General features: G+C 40.6%; 1 protein-coding gene across 4 annotated transcripts in view; it reads right to left on the bottom strand.

The window, feature by feature from the left end:
- Window positions 1-16,671, bottom strand: part of GRIA4 (glutamate ionotropic receptor AMPA type subunit 4) — a 396,844-nt gene that overhangs the window by 108,338 nt on the left and 271,835 nt on the right. For all 4 annotated transcript variants that reach the window (XM_047879444.1, XM_047879447.1, XM_047879445.1 and 1 more), the window contains one exon: window positions 6,684-6,868. In XM_047879444.1, coding sequence (XP_047735400.1) covers window positions 6,684-6,868 — 185 coding nt within the window. The remainder of the gene's footprint in view (window positions 1-6,683; window positions 6,869-16,671) is intronic.

Here is a 16,671-nt window from a genome sequence, read left to right as displayed (position 1 = left end):
TTTTCCTATGGTGTAATTTAGCATAGAAAAATCAATATACCTTAAACTACACTCGCAAATAGTTGTTTTGAAACTGATGTTTTGAAATGTTTGAATGCATACACGGCTACTTGCTATTTTGAACAGTAATCTATGGAAGGGAAACTTCCAAACTCATTCTATGAGGCCAGCGTTACCTTGATTCCAAAACTAGGCAAGGATCCCACTAAAAAGAAGAATTATAGGCCAGTATCCCTGATGGACATAGATGTAAAAATTCTCAACAAGGTACTAGCAAATTGAATCCAAGAGTACATTAAAAGAATCATTCACCATGACCAAGCGGGATTCATTCCTGGGTTGCAAGACTGGTTCAATATTTGCAAATCAATCAACATAATACACCACATTAATTAAAAAAAAAAGGGTAAGAACCATATGATTCTCTCAAAAGATGCAGAAAAAGCATGTGACAAAGTACAGCATCCATTCTTGATAAAAACCCTCAACAAAGCAGGGAAAGAAGGAGCATACCTCAACTTCATAAAGGCCATATATGAAAGACCCACTTCCTTAATATCCTTAAGCTAATATCATCCTTAATGGGAAAAAAGTAAGAGCTTTTCCTCTATGGTCAGGAACGGGAGAAGGATGTCCACTCTCACCATTGTTATTTAACACAGTACTGGAAGCCCTAGCCTCAGCAATCAGACAACAAAAAGAAATAAAAGGCATTCAAATTGGCAAGGAAGAAGTCAAACTTCAATATTTGCAGATGATATGATATTCTAAGTACAAAACCTGAAGGACCCCAGCAAAAAACTGCTAGAACTAATACATGAATTCAGCAAAGTCATAGGATGTAATCAATATACCGAAATCTGTTGCATTTCTATACATTGTAATGAAGCAGTGGAAAGAGAAATCAAGGAATCGATCCCATTTACAAACGCACCAAAACCCCTACAATCCCTAGGAATAAACCTAACCAAAGAGGTAAAAGCTCTGTAGTCTGAAAACTATAGAACCTTCATGAAAGAAACCAAAGAAGACACAAAGAAATGGAAAAACATTCCATGCTCATGGATGGGAAAAACAAATATTGTTAAAATGTCTATTACTACCCAAAGCAATACACACATTCAATGCATTCTCTATCAAAATGCCACCAGCATTTTTTTTTTTTGCAAAGCTAGAACAAACAATCCCAAAATTTGTAAGGAACCACCAAAGACTGCCAATAGCCAAAACAATCTTGAAACAAACAAACAAACAAAGAAACAAACAAACATAAACAAAACGAACCTGGAGGCATCACAATTCTGGACTTCAAGCTATATTACAAAGTACAGTATAGTACTGGCACAAAATGACACACATAGGTCACTGGAACAGAAGAGAAAACCCAGAAACGGACCCACCATTATACGGTCAACTCAACTCATCTTCAACAAAGCAGGAAAGAACATCCAATGGAAAAAAGTCTCTTCAGCAAATGGTGCTCGTAAAAACGGGACAGCACTGTGCCAAAGAATGAAACCGCACCACTTTTTTACACCATACACAAAATAAATTCAAATGGATGAAACAGAAAAACTATTAAAACCCTAGGCACAGGCAGCAACCTCTATGACCTCAACCACAGCAACTTCTTACTAGACATGTCTCCAGAGGCAAGGGAAACAAAAGCAAACATGAAGTATTGGGACTTCATCAAGACAAAAAACTTCTCCACAGCGAAGGAAACAACGAAACTAAAATGTAACCTTCGAAATGGGAGAAGAAATTTGTAAATGACATATCTGATAAAAAGTTTATTCAAAATCTGTAAAGAACTTCTCAAACTCAACACCCAAAACCAAATAATCCAGTTAAGAAATGGGCAGAAGACATGAATAGACATTTTCCCAAAGAAGACATCCAGATGGCTAACAGACACATGAAAAGATGCTCAACATCACTCATCACCAAGGAAATACAAATCAAAACCCAATGAGATCCCACCTCACACCTGTCAGAATGGCTAACGTTAACAATTCAGGAAACAAGAGATGTTGGCAAGGATGCGGAGAAAGGGGAACCTTCTTGGTGGGAATGCAAACTGGTGCAGCCACTCTGGAAAACAGTGTGGAGGTTCCTCAAAGAGTTAAAAATAGAACTATGCATTCAGCCCAAATGTCTATTGACTGATAAATGGATAAAGAAAATGCAGAACACGTACAGAATGAAATATTACTCAAGCCATCAAAAAAGAATGAAATCTTGCAATTTGCAAGAACGTGGATGGAGCTAGAATGTATTATGCTAAGTGAAATGAGTCCGAGAGAGACAAATGTCGTATGATTTCACTCATATGTGGAATTTAAGAAACAGATGAACATAGTGGAAAGAAAAAAAAGAAAAACAGAGAGGGATATAGACCACAAAAATGACTATTGACTATAAAGAACAAACTAAGAGTTGATGGAGGGAAGTGGGTGGGGGATGGGCTAGATGGGTGATGGGTATTAATAGGAGGACACTTGTGATAAGCACTGGGTGTTATACGTAAGTGATGAATCATTGAAGTCTACTCCTGAAACTGTATGTTAACTAACTAGAATTTAAATAAAAGCTTCAGGGGCACCTGGGTGGCGCAGTCCGTTAAGCGTCCGACTTCAGCCAGGTCACGATCTCGCAGTCTGTGAGTTCGAGCCCCGCGTCGGGCTCTGGGCTGATGGCTCAGAGCCTGGAGCCTGTTTCTGATTCTGTGTCTCCCTCTCTCTCTGCCCCTCCCCCGTTCATGCTCTGTCTCTCTCTGTCCCAAAAATAAATAAACGTTGAAAAAAAAATAAATAAAAGCTTCAAACATTAAAAAATAAGCCAACTGAAATTAAAAAAATAAAGATAAAGCCCATATTTAAAAGTACAACTATGAAGCATTCATTTACTCACCCTTATAGTCAAGAACTTTATCTTTAATAAACACCTTAGTTTTGTTGTCCTTATCACAGATTTCTAGTGACAGTTTTGCTTTTTTAGTAGTGTTTTGGGCCTAAGGTCAGAGTTTTTCAAGCAAACTATCTAAAGACAGGGATAAAATTCTGCATTTTTAACAAAGCCGATACCTCAACCCAGTTGATTCCCAAGCCTACTATTTGTTGGAGATCTACTGCCATAGAATATTTATAATTAAGTTAAAAAAGATGTTGCAAAATTCTAAAAGCAACTAATTTTAATTAATTTGAAAATCCCGGGGCGCCTGGGTGGCGCAGTCGGTTAAGCGTCCGACTTCAGCCAGGTCACGATCTCGCGGTCTGTGAGTTCGAGCCCCGCGTCGGGCTCTGGGCTGATGGCTCAGAGCCTGGAGCCTGTTTCCGATTCTGTGTCTCCCTCTCTCTCTGCCCCTCCCCCGTTCATGCTCTGTCTCTCTCTGTCCCCAAAATAAATAAACTTTGAAAAAAAAAAAAGAAAATCCCGACACATCCTGTAAGTCTTTTGGTCAGAGATTACAGAAAAGAGATATTAAAAAAAAATAAACAGCGATACATTCATTAGAACGAATTAGGCATAAAAATAACTTGGAAAACAGGTACAGAAGATGAAGTGCTTCTTTAATTATAGTTGTCCATTCACACATTTTAGGAGAAAATTGTGTGAGCCATTTCCATTATGATTTGAAAACTGATATGAATGAAAATATCAGCAGAGTACTTATGGATAGCATGTTGCTGCAGTCTGGAGGTTGCCTACCCTTCCATAAATGTACTAACATGTCCCCTTATCTGCACTATATTAACTTCCCCATCTTCTGAAAGAGGGCTACTTCTCAAAAGCATTTTCCTGATCAAGATTATTTAGCATTTTACTGTTTTAAAAACTGCTTTGGTTGATTCTCTGAAATTGTTTTCTCCTGTTATTTCAATTTATTAAAGAGGATGTTGAAATACAGGTGTATTAAAATACATGTATAAACTCTTGATAAAGTTTGGATTAGCTCTTATGTTTAGATGAGACAGGAGTAAAACCAAGAAACATTAAAAAATGATTTGGCTTAGAGGTACAAAGCATTAAAATATAGATAGTAAAAAAAATCATGTTCAGGATCAGAACATGTCTTTTTTGGGGGGAAAATTTTACAGGACAAAGAGTATATTATATTCTCATAATACTGTAGATTTTGTACAATCGATTAGGTTTATAGTTGAGAGGGACAAAGTCTCATTATTACCATGCAGTCACGAGAGAAAAGAAACAGTTTAGAATTCGGGAGGAAGAAGAGACATGGAAAAGACATGCTCAAGTTTTCTAAGTTCTGGGGATCTAATGTACAGCATGGTGACCACAGTTAACAACACTGTGTCACGAGGGCGTCGCGGGGCTCAGTCCATTAAGTTTCCAACTCTTGGTTTCGGCTCAGGTCATGAACTCGTGGTTTGTGAGTCCAACCCCTGCATCAGGCTCTGTCCCCACAGCGCGGAACCTGCCTGGGATTCTCTCTCTGTCTCCTTCTCTGCCCCTCCCCTGCTTGCTCCATCTCTCTCTGAAAATACATAAATAAGCTTAAAAAATTTTAAAAAACCAATACTGTGTTATCTGCCTGAAACCTGTTAGGAGAGTAGATCTGAAATATTCTCATCCCCAAAAGGAAATGGTGACCACATGAAGTGACAGAACTGTTCGTTCACCAGCCCTTCTGTGGTCGGTCACCACATCATAATACGTTAGTGTATCAAATTACCACACTGCACACCTTAAACGTACACAATGTTATATGTTAATCATATCTCAATAAGGCTAAAGAATATAAAAACAATATTTTTGAGGGGCGCCTGGGTGGCTCAGATGGTTAAGCATTCAAATCCTCATTTCGGCTCAGGTCATGATCTCACAGTTCGTGAGCTCCAAGCCTGCGTCAGGCTCTGCGCTGACCCGGGAGATCCTGTATGGGATTCTCTCTCTCTCTCCCTCTCTCTGTCACTCCCCTGCTCTCTCTGCGTCTTAAAAAACAAAAGTGTATTTTAAAAAATGATCTTTTTGAGATGACAAAAAAAAAAAAAAAAAGACGTCTGTTTCCCTTAGCAAGATTTTTTATTTAAGGCTTGCTCACAGAGTTTATCCAAAGCCCCCGGGCATGATTTCCTTCTCAGAAACCAGCTAAGCCCTGAAATGGGGCTTCTCCAGACGTGGTCATTTAAGCACAAGTGCTAAGCGGGGGGTCTTTCTGAGCCTTCCTGGCCCTCTGACAGGAACATGGTAACCCAGGCAGTTCTCAGAACTGACTGCTCTGCGGGATTCATGAGGAGGTATTTACAGAGCTTCAGTCATTCATGGCAAACAACTCAAACTCTCCACGAAGGGGTGGCGGTGGGAGGGAGTGAAGATGGGGTTTGAGCTGAAGTGACTGTCTTACTTAGGCAAGTAAGACCGAAAGCTTTTTCTTGGATTCCATAAATACACATTTAAAAATTCCATACACCTCGAAAAGTTGCAACCTTGATGACTTTTTGGACTCCCACTCAGGAATAAACCTGAGTGACATACAGGTTTGTAATTAATATCTTCCAATATGCTTTAAACGTATTTCTTCAATCAAGTTTCTTTTTTTCTTCTTCTATGAAAAGTTAACAGGAAGTGAATACTCTTTCATTTCCTCTTACAGTGTAGACTGGCTTCGCTAGACGTTTCAAAGAATGACCACAGGCTTTTTTACCTTTAACTTGCAGTAATTCTTACACAGTTGATGGGGGAAACTCTGGCCATTGAGTTCAGGGCCCCTCAATATTAAGGAGGAAGCTCTGAAACGTATTTTGGTTTTGATTTTTCTAGTTGGGTACCTGAGTTATTCTTATAAATACACCTCCACATTGGTAAGTTTACTACTACAAATCAAACCCTATTATGACGCAAACTGTATGTGGTAAAATAACCAAGAAAACATCACTACAATACTGCTTCAGCCAACCTGACTTGGTGTAGAGAAACAGGAGCGAACATTTCCGAAGCCACTAGATGGCATTCATTCCCTGCAATTTTGGCCAAATAGAGCTACAGCTCATCACGACATGTAGGGTCAGGAGGAAGGCAAAAGTTAACCACTATTTGAGGATATTTTCCTATCATTTAGTACAATAACAAAGCTCACTTTTACCTTTTCCTGTCTACTTCAAATCAAATCAACAAGCATTTATTGAAAAATTTATTAAAGGAGTCTTCATTTGTGAAGAGTTGAAAGCCATCTTCACTGTGCACTTAAACATGTAGAGGAAAATATGTTATTATACACAGTATGCAATTTAACTTTTACTTCACTGCTTTACATGTTGTTGGTTCTCACGCAGCTAGTTTTCTAAAGGTTACCAAAAACACACAGTCACAAATACTGAAACTTTCCAAGATTGTAGATGGCATTAGTCTTCAAAATTAATGTTTATGAAAGTAGGAGGCCAAGAGCTCTTGATGACTCACAAAAGGTCCTTTCTATGGCAGGTCTTAAAAATGTGTGAGAAATAGTGCTTCTAACGCACTGAGACCTGAGAACCAAAACGGCCTTTGGGGATAAAGGATTATGATTTAGTTGTGGAGATGAATCATGGAATGAAAAATCCTGAACTCTGCACTTCAGACGAAATGGTGGGGAGGAAATATTGATGGGAACAAGTAAATCAAGAGTCAACTTTTTGTAGAAGGCATAGGGTTATAGTAACATAAAATCCAGGACTTACCTGTTCTAATATGTTTTGAAGTCTCTCTATCTCACAGTCTATGACAAATTTCTTCTCTTGTCGTCTATCAAGTTCTTCTAGAAGTTGCCTATAGCTGACATCATTAAAATTTTCCACACATATAGCGCTGACATGCCAACCATTTTGTCCTGCTTTTTCCATAATAGCTTGAAGTATTGAGTATCCTAGTGGGGAAAAAAAATCCAGACGGGTTACCAAAATCATACTTTAACTCCCCTTCACTAACTTATGTAGGCACTGAATCTACACCAAGATTTTTATGTTGCAAATACACAATGAATGCTTTAGAAATTTAAAATCTGACTGGCTATCTGTGAATCACTTGTTTTTGCTTTCTTTACTTGAGGCAACACCCTTTAAAATATCACTTGGATGAAGGAAGAATACCTTAAGAAGTTCTCAAAATTTCTCTACTGGAGAACATTACATTGCTTTAGACATGTTTTTGATGAGATAAACCAAAAACCAAATTCAGTACTACCGGCAGTCAATACAATTTCATAAATTCATTTTGTTAATTCTACTCACTGGCAAGAATTAATTTTGAACAACTGTTTAGGCTCTTCACTCGAACATGGTAGTAAAAACATTTTTTTTTTGGATTCAGCTATGGAAGAGATGATGTAGAAAAAACAATGCAAAAGTATGTATTGAAGACCCATTATTGTGAATGGAGAGGCATGATTATGTCCCCTCCCTGCCTTTTCTGGAAAGAAGGCGTTCTTTAACTCTTTGTCTCTTGGCTGGGGAATGATGTGGATTGAGGTTGGACTGAATGGCTACTAGGTGGGGCAGTAGGCACCCAAACTCACAATCTAGTAGAGGAGAAAAAGACATTCAAAGAAACAAAGGCAATCGAGTTTAAAATGGTGTAATGATAGCTGTGCTCAATGCAGTGTTGGCCCAAAGGGACGGTTTGGTTAAATCTGCCTTGTTGGACGTGGGTACCAAGTGCGGAGAACAAACAACTTGTACTGGGTCGTGAAGATTGAGGACACTCATCCAAGATTGCTGAAATCCGAGGAGAATTCGTTAGCTGGAGACAGCCTTCCAGTGAATGGGGGGGGGGGGTGTCTGTGCCTTGTTGTCCATCCAGACCTCTCTGCATCAACCAGCACAGAAGGGAAGAGGTCTTGGTATCTGGATTAAGGAAGATGCGCAAAACTTGGAATACAGCACCTGGAGTGTTTCTTCGGGCCAACACTGTCTTGAAATCTTGCTTTTTTCGGCTCTCGGTTTTTGACTGGCGGAGCCTTTAAACTATGAACAGCCCTTACACACGAACTGGTTAGACTCAGAGCCTGGTACCCAGTTATTTTTTCCCCCTTGTGGCTTAGCATAAAAAAATATGCTACTCCTTTTTAAGAAGGTCTGGCATTTCTTTGAGTTCATTCTATGACAGATGCCTACGGTCTCTCCCTCCCCTGGTCCCTGGAGTGAGCCTGTAGAACCCGGTGGATTAAAATCAAATACTTGAATACAAAGAACGTGCAACATAAGAGGACATTTATTCAGGTTTATGATTGGTAGGAGTCTCTCAGATTCAAGGGTTTTGATTTTTCGGTATATTTTCTACAAGTCAGAGTTTCAAACGTTACGGATGCTCAGTTAATATCAACAGATGGAACTGATGATGAGATCATATTTGAAATATAAATTACCTGATATCCTGCCAAATGAAATACTGTGGCAGTCAGGACTCATTTTTATCTAAATGAAAAAAAAATTCCCCAAAGAGGAAGAAAGAGGGCATGTTAAGTACTATATAATTATTCTGGTACATCTACTGCTCTATTTAGTTTTTCCTTCTGCAACGTATGCCTATCATTATCTTTTCAAATCTCACCTAGATTCCCCTCGGCCTCCACCCCAAGTCCAGTGCTCTTTCCCTTGTTTTCTGTTGGGCACAAATGTCAAAGGATGGTCTGAGTGCTCTCTTAATGTACCTGTTCATGCCTCATTTATTCAGTTACTGAGACTTGCTCTCTGCTAGGAAGGGAGGCAATGTTACTTTTATTCACTTTTGACACCCATGAACACATTCTTTTCAAAAATACCAACAGACATCTTCCTTTTCCTTCTTCTCCCTCTATTTGTTGTCAAACCAAAATAATTTAAAGGCATTCTGCTTGATTTTTTGCATGTCGTGCAAATGAGAACTACTGTTCGCACACACCAAAGCAGTTGTCCTGCTCCGTGGGATCAATTCTTTATGTATCACCTTTAAATTTATTTATCTTTTTAAATTTCTGGCATCATGTGCTTATCAGGATTCATGTCACCAACTAAGCATCCAGGTTGTTATTATCCTTCCTACGGGACTTTCACAGAATGTACAGTGGCAAGCCTTCTGATGAAATTCATAGATGGTCACCGTTGCATAAGAGATATTTCAAGATTCACACTAATGCCAAAACTATAATTCAAATTCAACATTTCGTTATCTGCTTTTTCCGATTTACAAATGACACTAGAATTGACATAGACGAACCCCTAGGACACAATCTTTGTTAAACGGCAAAGAAAGTTGGCTGCCTAAAAAGAATCATTAATCATGATCAGAAGTAAATGGCATCTTTTCAATGCAGTGCAAGGGACATGCAGTTACAGGTTGGAAGCTTGAATTCTTTTATAAGCTGTGTTGGATTTTAATATGCTTTCTTATTTATGTCACTCAGAGGTGTGTGTCTTATTTATTTGCCAGGATAGTTGTAACTTGGAGAAAATACTGCTGTTGAATCTATGATTATGTAACTTAGCTGTTATATAAACTAAAAAATCACAAGTCATGTCATACTAAATCTACATCTGGCTATGATTTGTGTCTCCTACTTATTAGAAAATCTGTAAGGCAATATTGTTGGCCATGAATACTGCAGTGCTGGGTGAATCCCACAAGACAGACGGAGACTGTACTACTGTAAAGGATCTTTTTAGTGTTGCTTCTACATTAATAAGCTGCCTAACATTTTAATTCAATATGATTTACTGAAAACCTACTACATCGAAGATTCTTAAAGGTTTGCCAAGATAAAGACATGATTCCTGTGTCTACAAGGAATTAACTAGCTAGTCACTTACTAAGTAACTATTATGCAAATTACACAGTATCATATAAATAACCAAAATAATTTTATTAGACTCGTAGCGAAACCATCCCATGGACAAGATCAAGTGCTGTCCTAGAGTAAGTAATTAAAGAACACTATCAAGTGACACACACAGCTATTTTTAAAAATGTTATTACGTCACGCAATGATGTTATCAATTATGCTGACAACTGATCACAGTGATGTAAGCAGTACTGAACTACTGCATCCACACACACATCAACAGTTTTTACATCATCCATGGGGAATGGCGTATTTTCCATGAGCCGTACCATCCAGACATGTGGCTGCTAGCAACACAGGCTGGATTTTGTTTATGTGATGTTCTCTCTTTCAAGAGTTATTTGATTCAACTATCTGTACACAGAGGAGCAGGAGGAGAATCATGAGAAGTTTATGTCATGGTGGACATAATTTCAAAAGAAGGGAGTTATCCATAAGCTGTAAAAAAACAAAAACAAAAAACTTCCCTTGGATAAGGACAGAGAAGAGCTCATAGTGCTCTTTAATTAGAAGGTCATCGGTGCACTCAAAGCTGCATCACTGGAAGGCTGGACGCAGAAGTCATATTTCAGAAGGCTGAGAAATTGAGAAAATGAGACGAAGTGAGACTGTAGACATTATCAAGGAGTGTCGTCAGGGTAGTAACGTAATCAGATGAAGTGTGCCCCATCATGGTGAAGAGGGGTGTAGAAACATCGAGGTCGTGAGAACCGGTCTGGAAAGGAGAGGGCTGAGTCTATCCCACGGGGGTTGCTGAGCTTAGAAAAGACAAGGGGCACAGCGACTGCTTCTTTGTACACCAATTACAACCCCTCTCATTAACCTCATGAATTGCTCAGCAGGCATCTACCACCAGTCTAGTGATTTCTCTGGTCTGGGCACAACCACGGGCATCCCCAGCTAGTGGATTTGAAGAGAAAGGTTTCTATGCCTGGGAGTATACTTCATGCTGTGGATTAACCTCAGTTTTAGGGAGGAATAAGAGTCTGGAATCCTCGGCATCTGATGCCGCCATGCTGGAAATGGAGAGTAGATGTTGTGACCACAGAGTCCGGACTCTTACCAAAGCAGCTTAGCCTGGAAATCACGTGTTCAAAGGCCACTGTCTGGACTCTAAGGTCTCAGCACATGGATGGAGGAACCAACATGTAGCTTGGTTAAATTTATGGGCAGCTATGACTATAGCATTTATTTTGTGCCACAGTTCATGAAGGGCAGAGTGAAAATAAACAAAGATCTTCTAACTTATAGTTTGAGGCCATACATGCAAACCTGATATAAGATGACGAGTTTTCCTTGTCTACAATCAAGAGTAAAAATGGAAAATCCATCTTTAAAGATGGGCATTCTGGGTCTTAGATTTTCCCTGTGGCCTCTAGTATTTTCTCACAAGAACATTCATTGTTTCCTGACCCCTATACTCCAGTGTTCATAGTTAATTCAGATGCCATCTTACAGGTGAACTTAGTAATTTAAAAGTTTAAAGTTTCCGTTAGTTGCACCTGAACCTAACCCTCATTAATATGGGAATACAGCAAATATTTTTAACCATTTGCCAGAGGTTCAAAGCACAGAACTCCTCCCTCCAGACATGCCCTAACACTATTTTTTTTTTCCTTATTTCTCTTGGGCTTTTCTCCAGGCCGCTGGAGGATTTGATTTCAGTGCAAAGAATGGTTGAACCTATTAACTTATACATCACTTGTTTACACAGCAACTAGACTGATTTTTGTCGGCAGAAACTCCATGGCACTTCCTTGCAGTGTCCTGTTTTCTTATTCTTTTCTGATATATACCAAAATCATAATCATCCCTCCCTCTCTTTCAGTATCATTTGGGCCACTAATGTCTCTGTTTTACATTCTCCAGCAATGCTGCTCTTCTCAGAAGTTCTAGGCGGTACCATGCATCTCTACCTCAGTGCCTTTGCACATGCTACCATTGCCCTTAAAAAACTGTTTCCTTCTACCTTTGTCTTCTTTCATCTTTCGGAGCTTATTGCAAACATAACTTACCTACCCCTGAATGATCACTTTCTCCTCTGAGCTCTTCAAGCTTTTATAGCTTTCTGTACATTTCTTTCAGAGATTTTTACCACGGTTTCTGGCTACATATTTAATGATGATCTGATGATGCCTCTGCCTTCCACTGTATTGTGAGCTCCGTGAACATAGTGACCACTTCTGGGCTCGGTTCGTAGTTCAGTGGGGGCACAGTTGATGCTCAGCAAATTGTCTGAATGCATGAGTGAACTAGTGGGAATTTTAGAGGCATGAATCAGAATTTTAAAAGGCTCAGAGGTAAGACAAAGTGTGGCAGTTCACATCCAGGAACCTGAAATATGTCCAGTTTATCTTGTGTGTTTGGAAGGACAAGAAGGGTGCTGGAGAACTGGTGAGGACTGCAGGAAGGGCTGGAGAGAACAGCAGGCAAGTGTCATCACAGGGGCTTCTCCATTGTATCACAGAATTCAGTCTTTATTCCCCAGGGACATCAGGAAGAGAATGACAAATGTGTTGTACAGTGACCATTCAGCTGAGGTGTGAGAAACACTGTGGATGAAAGTAACAGGAAATGGGAAAATCAGTTCATGCCATACTGAAGGGATCCAGGTAAGAGATGACAGGAAAGGAGAGTGGATTTGAGACTATGGGAGAAGGATAAATCAACTTGGTGATCGACAAAACAAACGGGATGAGGAGGAGGTGGGTTTGGGCGTAACAACAATCTGTTCTGTTGGTGGTCATTTTGTCCCATTTTCTACAGGAACTTAGGTCTCTTTGACGTCCTGAAGAAGCACGTATTTTTTCTACTTGGATTTCAGATGTCAAGTGACTTCTGGTGATAAGGCCTGGCAGTCACCTCCTTCATCACCCAAACCAGTATGCTAGATTCTGACACAGGTTTGAGAAACCCAGTTTTCTCTCTTGCTTCAGGCATCCAATTTTCTAGAGACCATCTCTCTACATTCTGAACAGTGCCTAAGAATAACCTGGAGGGGCACCTGAGTGGCTCAGTCAGTTAAGCATCTGACTCTTGATTTCGGCTCAGGTCATGATCTCACAGTTCCATGGGTTTGAGCCCCGCATTGGGCTCTGTGCTCACATCAAGGAGGCTGCTTGGGATGATCTCGCTCCCTCTCTCTCTCTGTCCCTTCTTCCTTCTCTCTCTCTCTCTCTCTCCCAAAATAAATAAATAAACATTAAAAAAAGTTAAAAAAAGAATAGACTGGAGACCTTTTCAAGTTTGCTTCCAGAATTGTTTGATCTGCTCAGCACTATGAGTATTTATCCATCTTTTTTATGGTGCACAGCAAAGCCTTTTCACGCAAGAAAGGCATTCTTCAAAAGTCTGCATAGTTTTAAACTCCAATAACTGAAGACTAGTTTCCTGATCAGAATAAATGTCTGGTACGATTTCTGTATGGTTATGATTTTGCTCATAGGCTGAAGTTTTATAAATTTTAAATATCACACTAAGCAAAATTCACAATTATTTTTTTTCACAATATAAAAACTTCACAATTCAAACTTGCACTAAACGCAACCATATAGTTGCATCTAAAATATAGATTTTGAATTGGGGCGCCTGGGTGGCTTAATTGGTGAAGTCTCTGACTCTTGACTTTAGTTTGGGTCATGATCTCATATTCGTGAGTTCGAGACCTGTATCAGACTCTGTGCTGACACCTCGGAGCCTGGAGCCTGTTCCGGATTCTTCTTCCCCACCCCCGCCCCCACTTTCTCTCTCTCAAAATAAATAAAAATAAGCTTACGAAAATAATAAAAAATATAAATTTGTGAATTAACAGCAAGCAAATAACTTTTGTCTCATATTAAGCATTTAAAGTACTTAAGACCTAATTTTGCACGTTAAACTTATTCAATATGCAACACTCTGGGAGAGCAAATTGTTGGAAAGGAGGGACAGGGCCCCTTAGAGACAGGACTGCTCTGTGCAGAGAATGACAGGTAGAGAAGGGGAGGGTCTGCTGGAGAGACAGTGAGGTGGGAAGCTTGAGGAATACTTAACAGATTACTAATAGTTTAGAGACTAGTCTGCTGGAGTAGTAGGTTCATAAACATACAAAGCTTTATTTTCATTTGACAATGTGCTGGGTCCTCAAGAGCAGCCTGGCCCGTGAAAGAGGTAGGACTGTCCCCACCCTGTAGGTGAAGAAACAGAGATAAAGATGGGCTGTGTGATCGACATCAAGTCATAACCCTAACAACCGGCAGGGCTGTGAGGTTCAGCTCAGGCCCTCCGTTCTCAAGCCCAGGGGCTCCTGCACCCCATGGGAGCACACAGGGGAGTTGGAGATGATGCCTCAAGGAGGGCTGGGGCTGTGTTGTGGTCTTCACCAGCTCTGGTGAGCCTGTCACCAACACCCCTAGCGCATCAGCAGACGGTGTCGGTGCTGTCTTCAGGGACACCGAGAATCTGACCGCTTCTCCCAGCAGGTGCAAGCCAGCACTGCCTCTGGTCTGGAACATGCAGGTGTCTCCTGACCTTGTCCTTGCTCTCGTCACCACCCCCCCACCCCCCGCCCCTGGGACCACTGGTAGCACAGCTGTGCGCAAGCCAGATCCCGTCACTCCTGCTCACCCCTCCTGCTGGACCTGCACTGCGGGCCACTGAGTCACATCTGTGACCTCAGCCTCTCCTACCTCAGTGTCTCTGACCCCAGTGTCTCCAACCTCAGCCTCTCCGACCTCAGCATGTCTGACCTCAGCCTCTCTGACCCCAGCCTCTCTGACCTCAGCCTCACCGACTGCACCCACGGGGCTTAGTCCCAGACCCGCCAGTCAAACCAAGAGCTGTGCCCTCTTGCTGTCCTCCAGGCGGGTCCATGAGGCTCCCCTTTCACCTCCGTCCAGCCTTTACCCCCTGCCCTCTCTTCAGCAGGCCATCCCAGTCTCATTCTCCAGCAAGACAACTCTCTGGTCCTGAGACTCCATATTTCCCTTCCTCGCCGGACTCTGTCTCTAACATTACCACCTAATATACTAGGTACATTATTCATGCACCGTGTGTATCATCATTGCCCCCACAAAAGTGCAGGCTCACACACGGAGGCACACTGGTTCTGCTTCCTGAGCTAGAAGACTGGTCACTAAAGGGCACTCAATGAATGTGCTTCAATAGTTAAAAACCGCAAGTTAAATTTTACTTAATTTTTTTAAATGTTTATCTATAGCTGAGACAGAGAGAGAGAGAGAGAGAGAGAGAGAGAGAGAGAGAGAGACAGAGAATGAGCAGGGGATGGGCAAATAGAGAGGGAGACAGAATCTGAAGCAGGCGCCAGACTCCCAGCTGTCAGCACAGAGCCAGACTCAGGGCTCGAACTCACAAACCATGAGATCATGCCCTGAGATGAAGTTGGGTGCTCAACTGACTGAGCCATCCAGGTGCCCCAAATTTTACTTCATTTTTAAGAGGGACACACTGGAGGCTTCGGAACACAGGCAGATGACAAAACTGCTTTCATATTAGCTGACATGATGGACTCCAGTAGAGAAGGAAGAAAGGGAGGCCCAACAGGAGGCTCCAGAAATGAGTCCAGGTCCAATGCAGTGACTCCTCCAGTCTACAGTCATTTGAACAAAGACGGGGGACAATGGAGAAGGTCAGTGGCTTGCTTTTCTCCAAATTCTACACTTGCCACTTCATTCTGTACTCATCCATCGAGTATACCGGGAGATTCTTTATCATAGCAGGTTGGAGCCATACAAGACTGCCATTTTTATGCATTTAGATGCTAAAGGAATGTGGCAGGTAAGTGCAAAAACTCCCAAACCAGGGCAGAGAGGAGTCATGAGGAATAGGAGCCAGGAGCCTGGCACACCTCAGCCCTCCTTAGGGTATCCCTGGAAACTGCTCTACAGTTTCTGTTATCAGTCTTTCTAGCAACCATCTTGAGTCATTAACAAAGGCTGAAACAAGCCTCAAAAAAAAAAAAATAATCAGAATTAAAGGAAATTTGAAATCCGGTTTGGAAAGAACTCTATTCTAAATGCTAAAAACAGAACTACATTTGGTTTATAAAAACAAATCCTCAGCTAACCTTGAAGAGCTCTTTCACTGGCTGAGGATGGTCAGTGCTCTCTACAAAATGCTGGTTTTTAAAAGACCAATTAATTTACTCTACCCTAAGTTGAAGCCTGAGTCCCAGAGAGCTCATTAATTAAACATGTAAGCAATCACTAGCAACACAAAACACATGGAAGTGTTACACATCCTATTAGATGTCAGTTTGTTACTTCACGTGCCGAACTGTGTACTGTAAATAATATTAATTTAGATCCGGCTTTTATATACAAAGCCAAAACCATTCATTTTGGTTGATTTGAAAGTGATATTTTAAAACATTACTTTATCTTTTCTTTTGAAAAGGAGTAGCAGCACATAATTTTCTTTAGATGATTCTGTTGAAAGGATTTGCATACAATTACCGAGACAATTTCTGTTCCTAGCAGGAACAAACACAGGATGAAGTAAGTATTCACCATATGATTAGCCTAATTTTTATATCCCACGGAGGCTTGCTCAATTCCAAGAAGTAATTGTAAACTCATGTCAGTGACTGAGAGTGAATACATTTGATTACTCACTATTAAATTTCTTTACTGGGGAAATGACACTGAGGTGATCATATAAATAAAGAGTGATTTCTTGAACAGCGTGCCAAGAAACAAATGATGGATTCAGTGGTAGACTCAGTTACCTTCAGCTGCAACAACTGTGTTTTTCATTTCAACTATATGGTTCTGAGGCAGCGTATTTGAATTCCTTAATCATCCAGTTTTGACTTCTATGCAGTGAAGATGATTAATGTAGGATTTTATTACCTATGG

Source organism: Prionailurus viverrinus, chromosome D1 (genome assembly GCF_022837055.1).
Source record: "Prionailurus viverrinus isolate Anna chromosome D1, UM_Priviv_1.0, whole genome shotgun sequence".
Lineage (NCBI taxonomy): Eukaryota > Metazoa > Chordata > Mammalia > Carnivora > Felidae > Prionailurus > Prionailurus viverrinus.
Note: the sequence above shows the minus strand (reverse complement) of the source record. Positions and strands in the feature narration are given on the sequence as shown.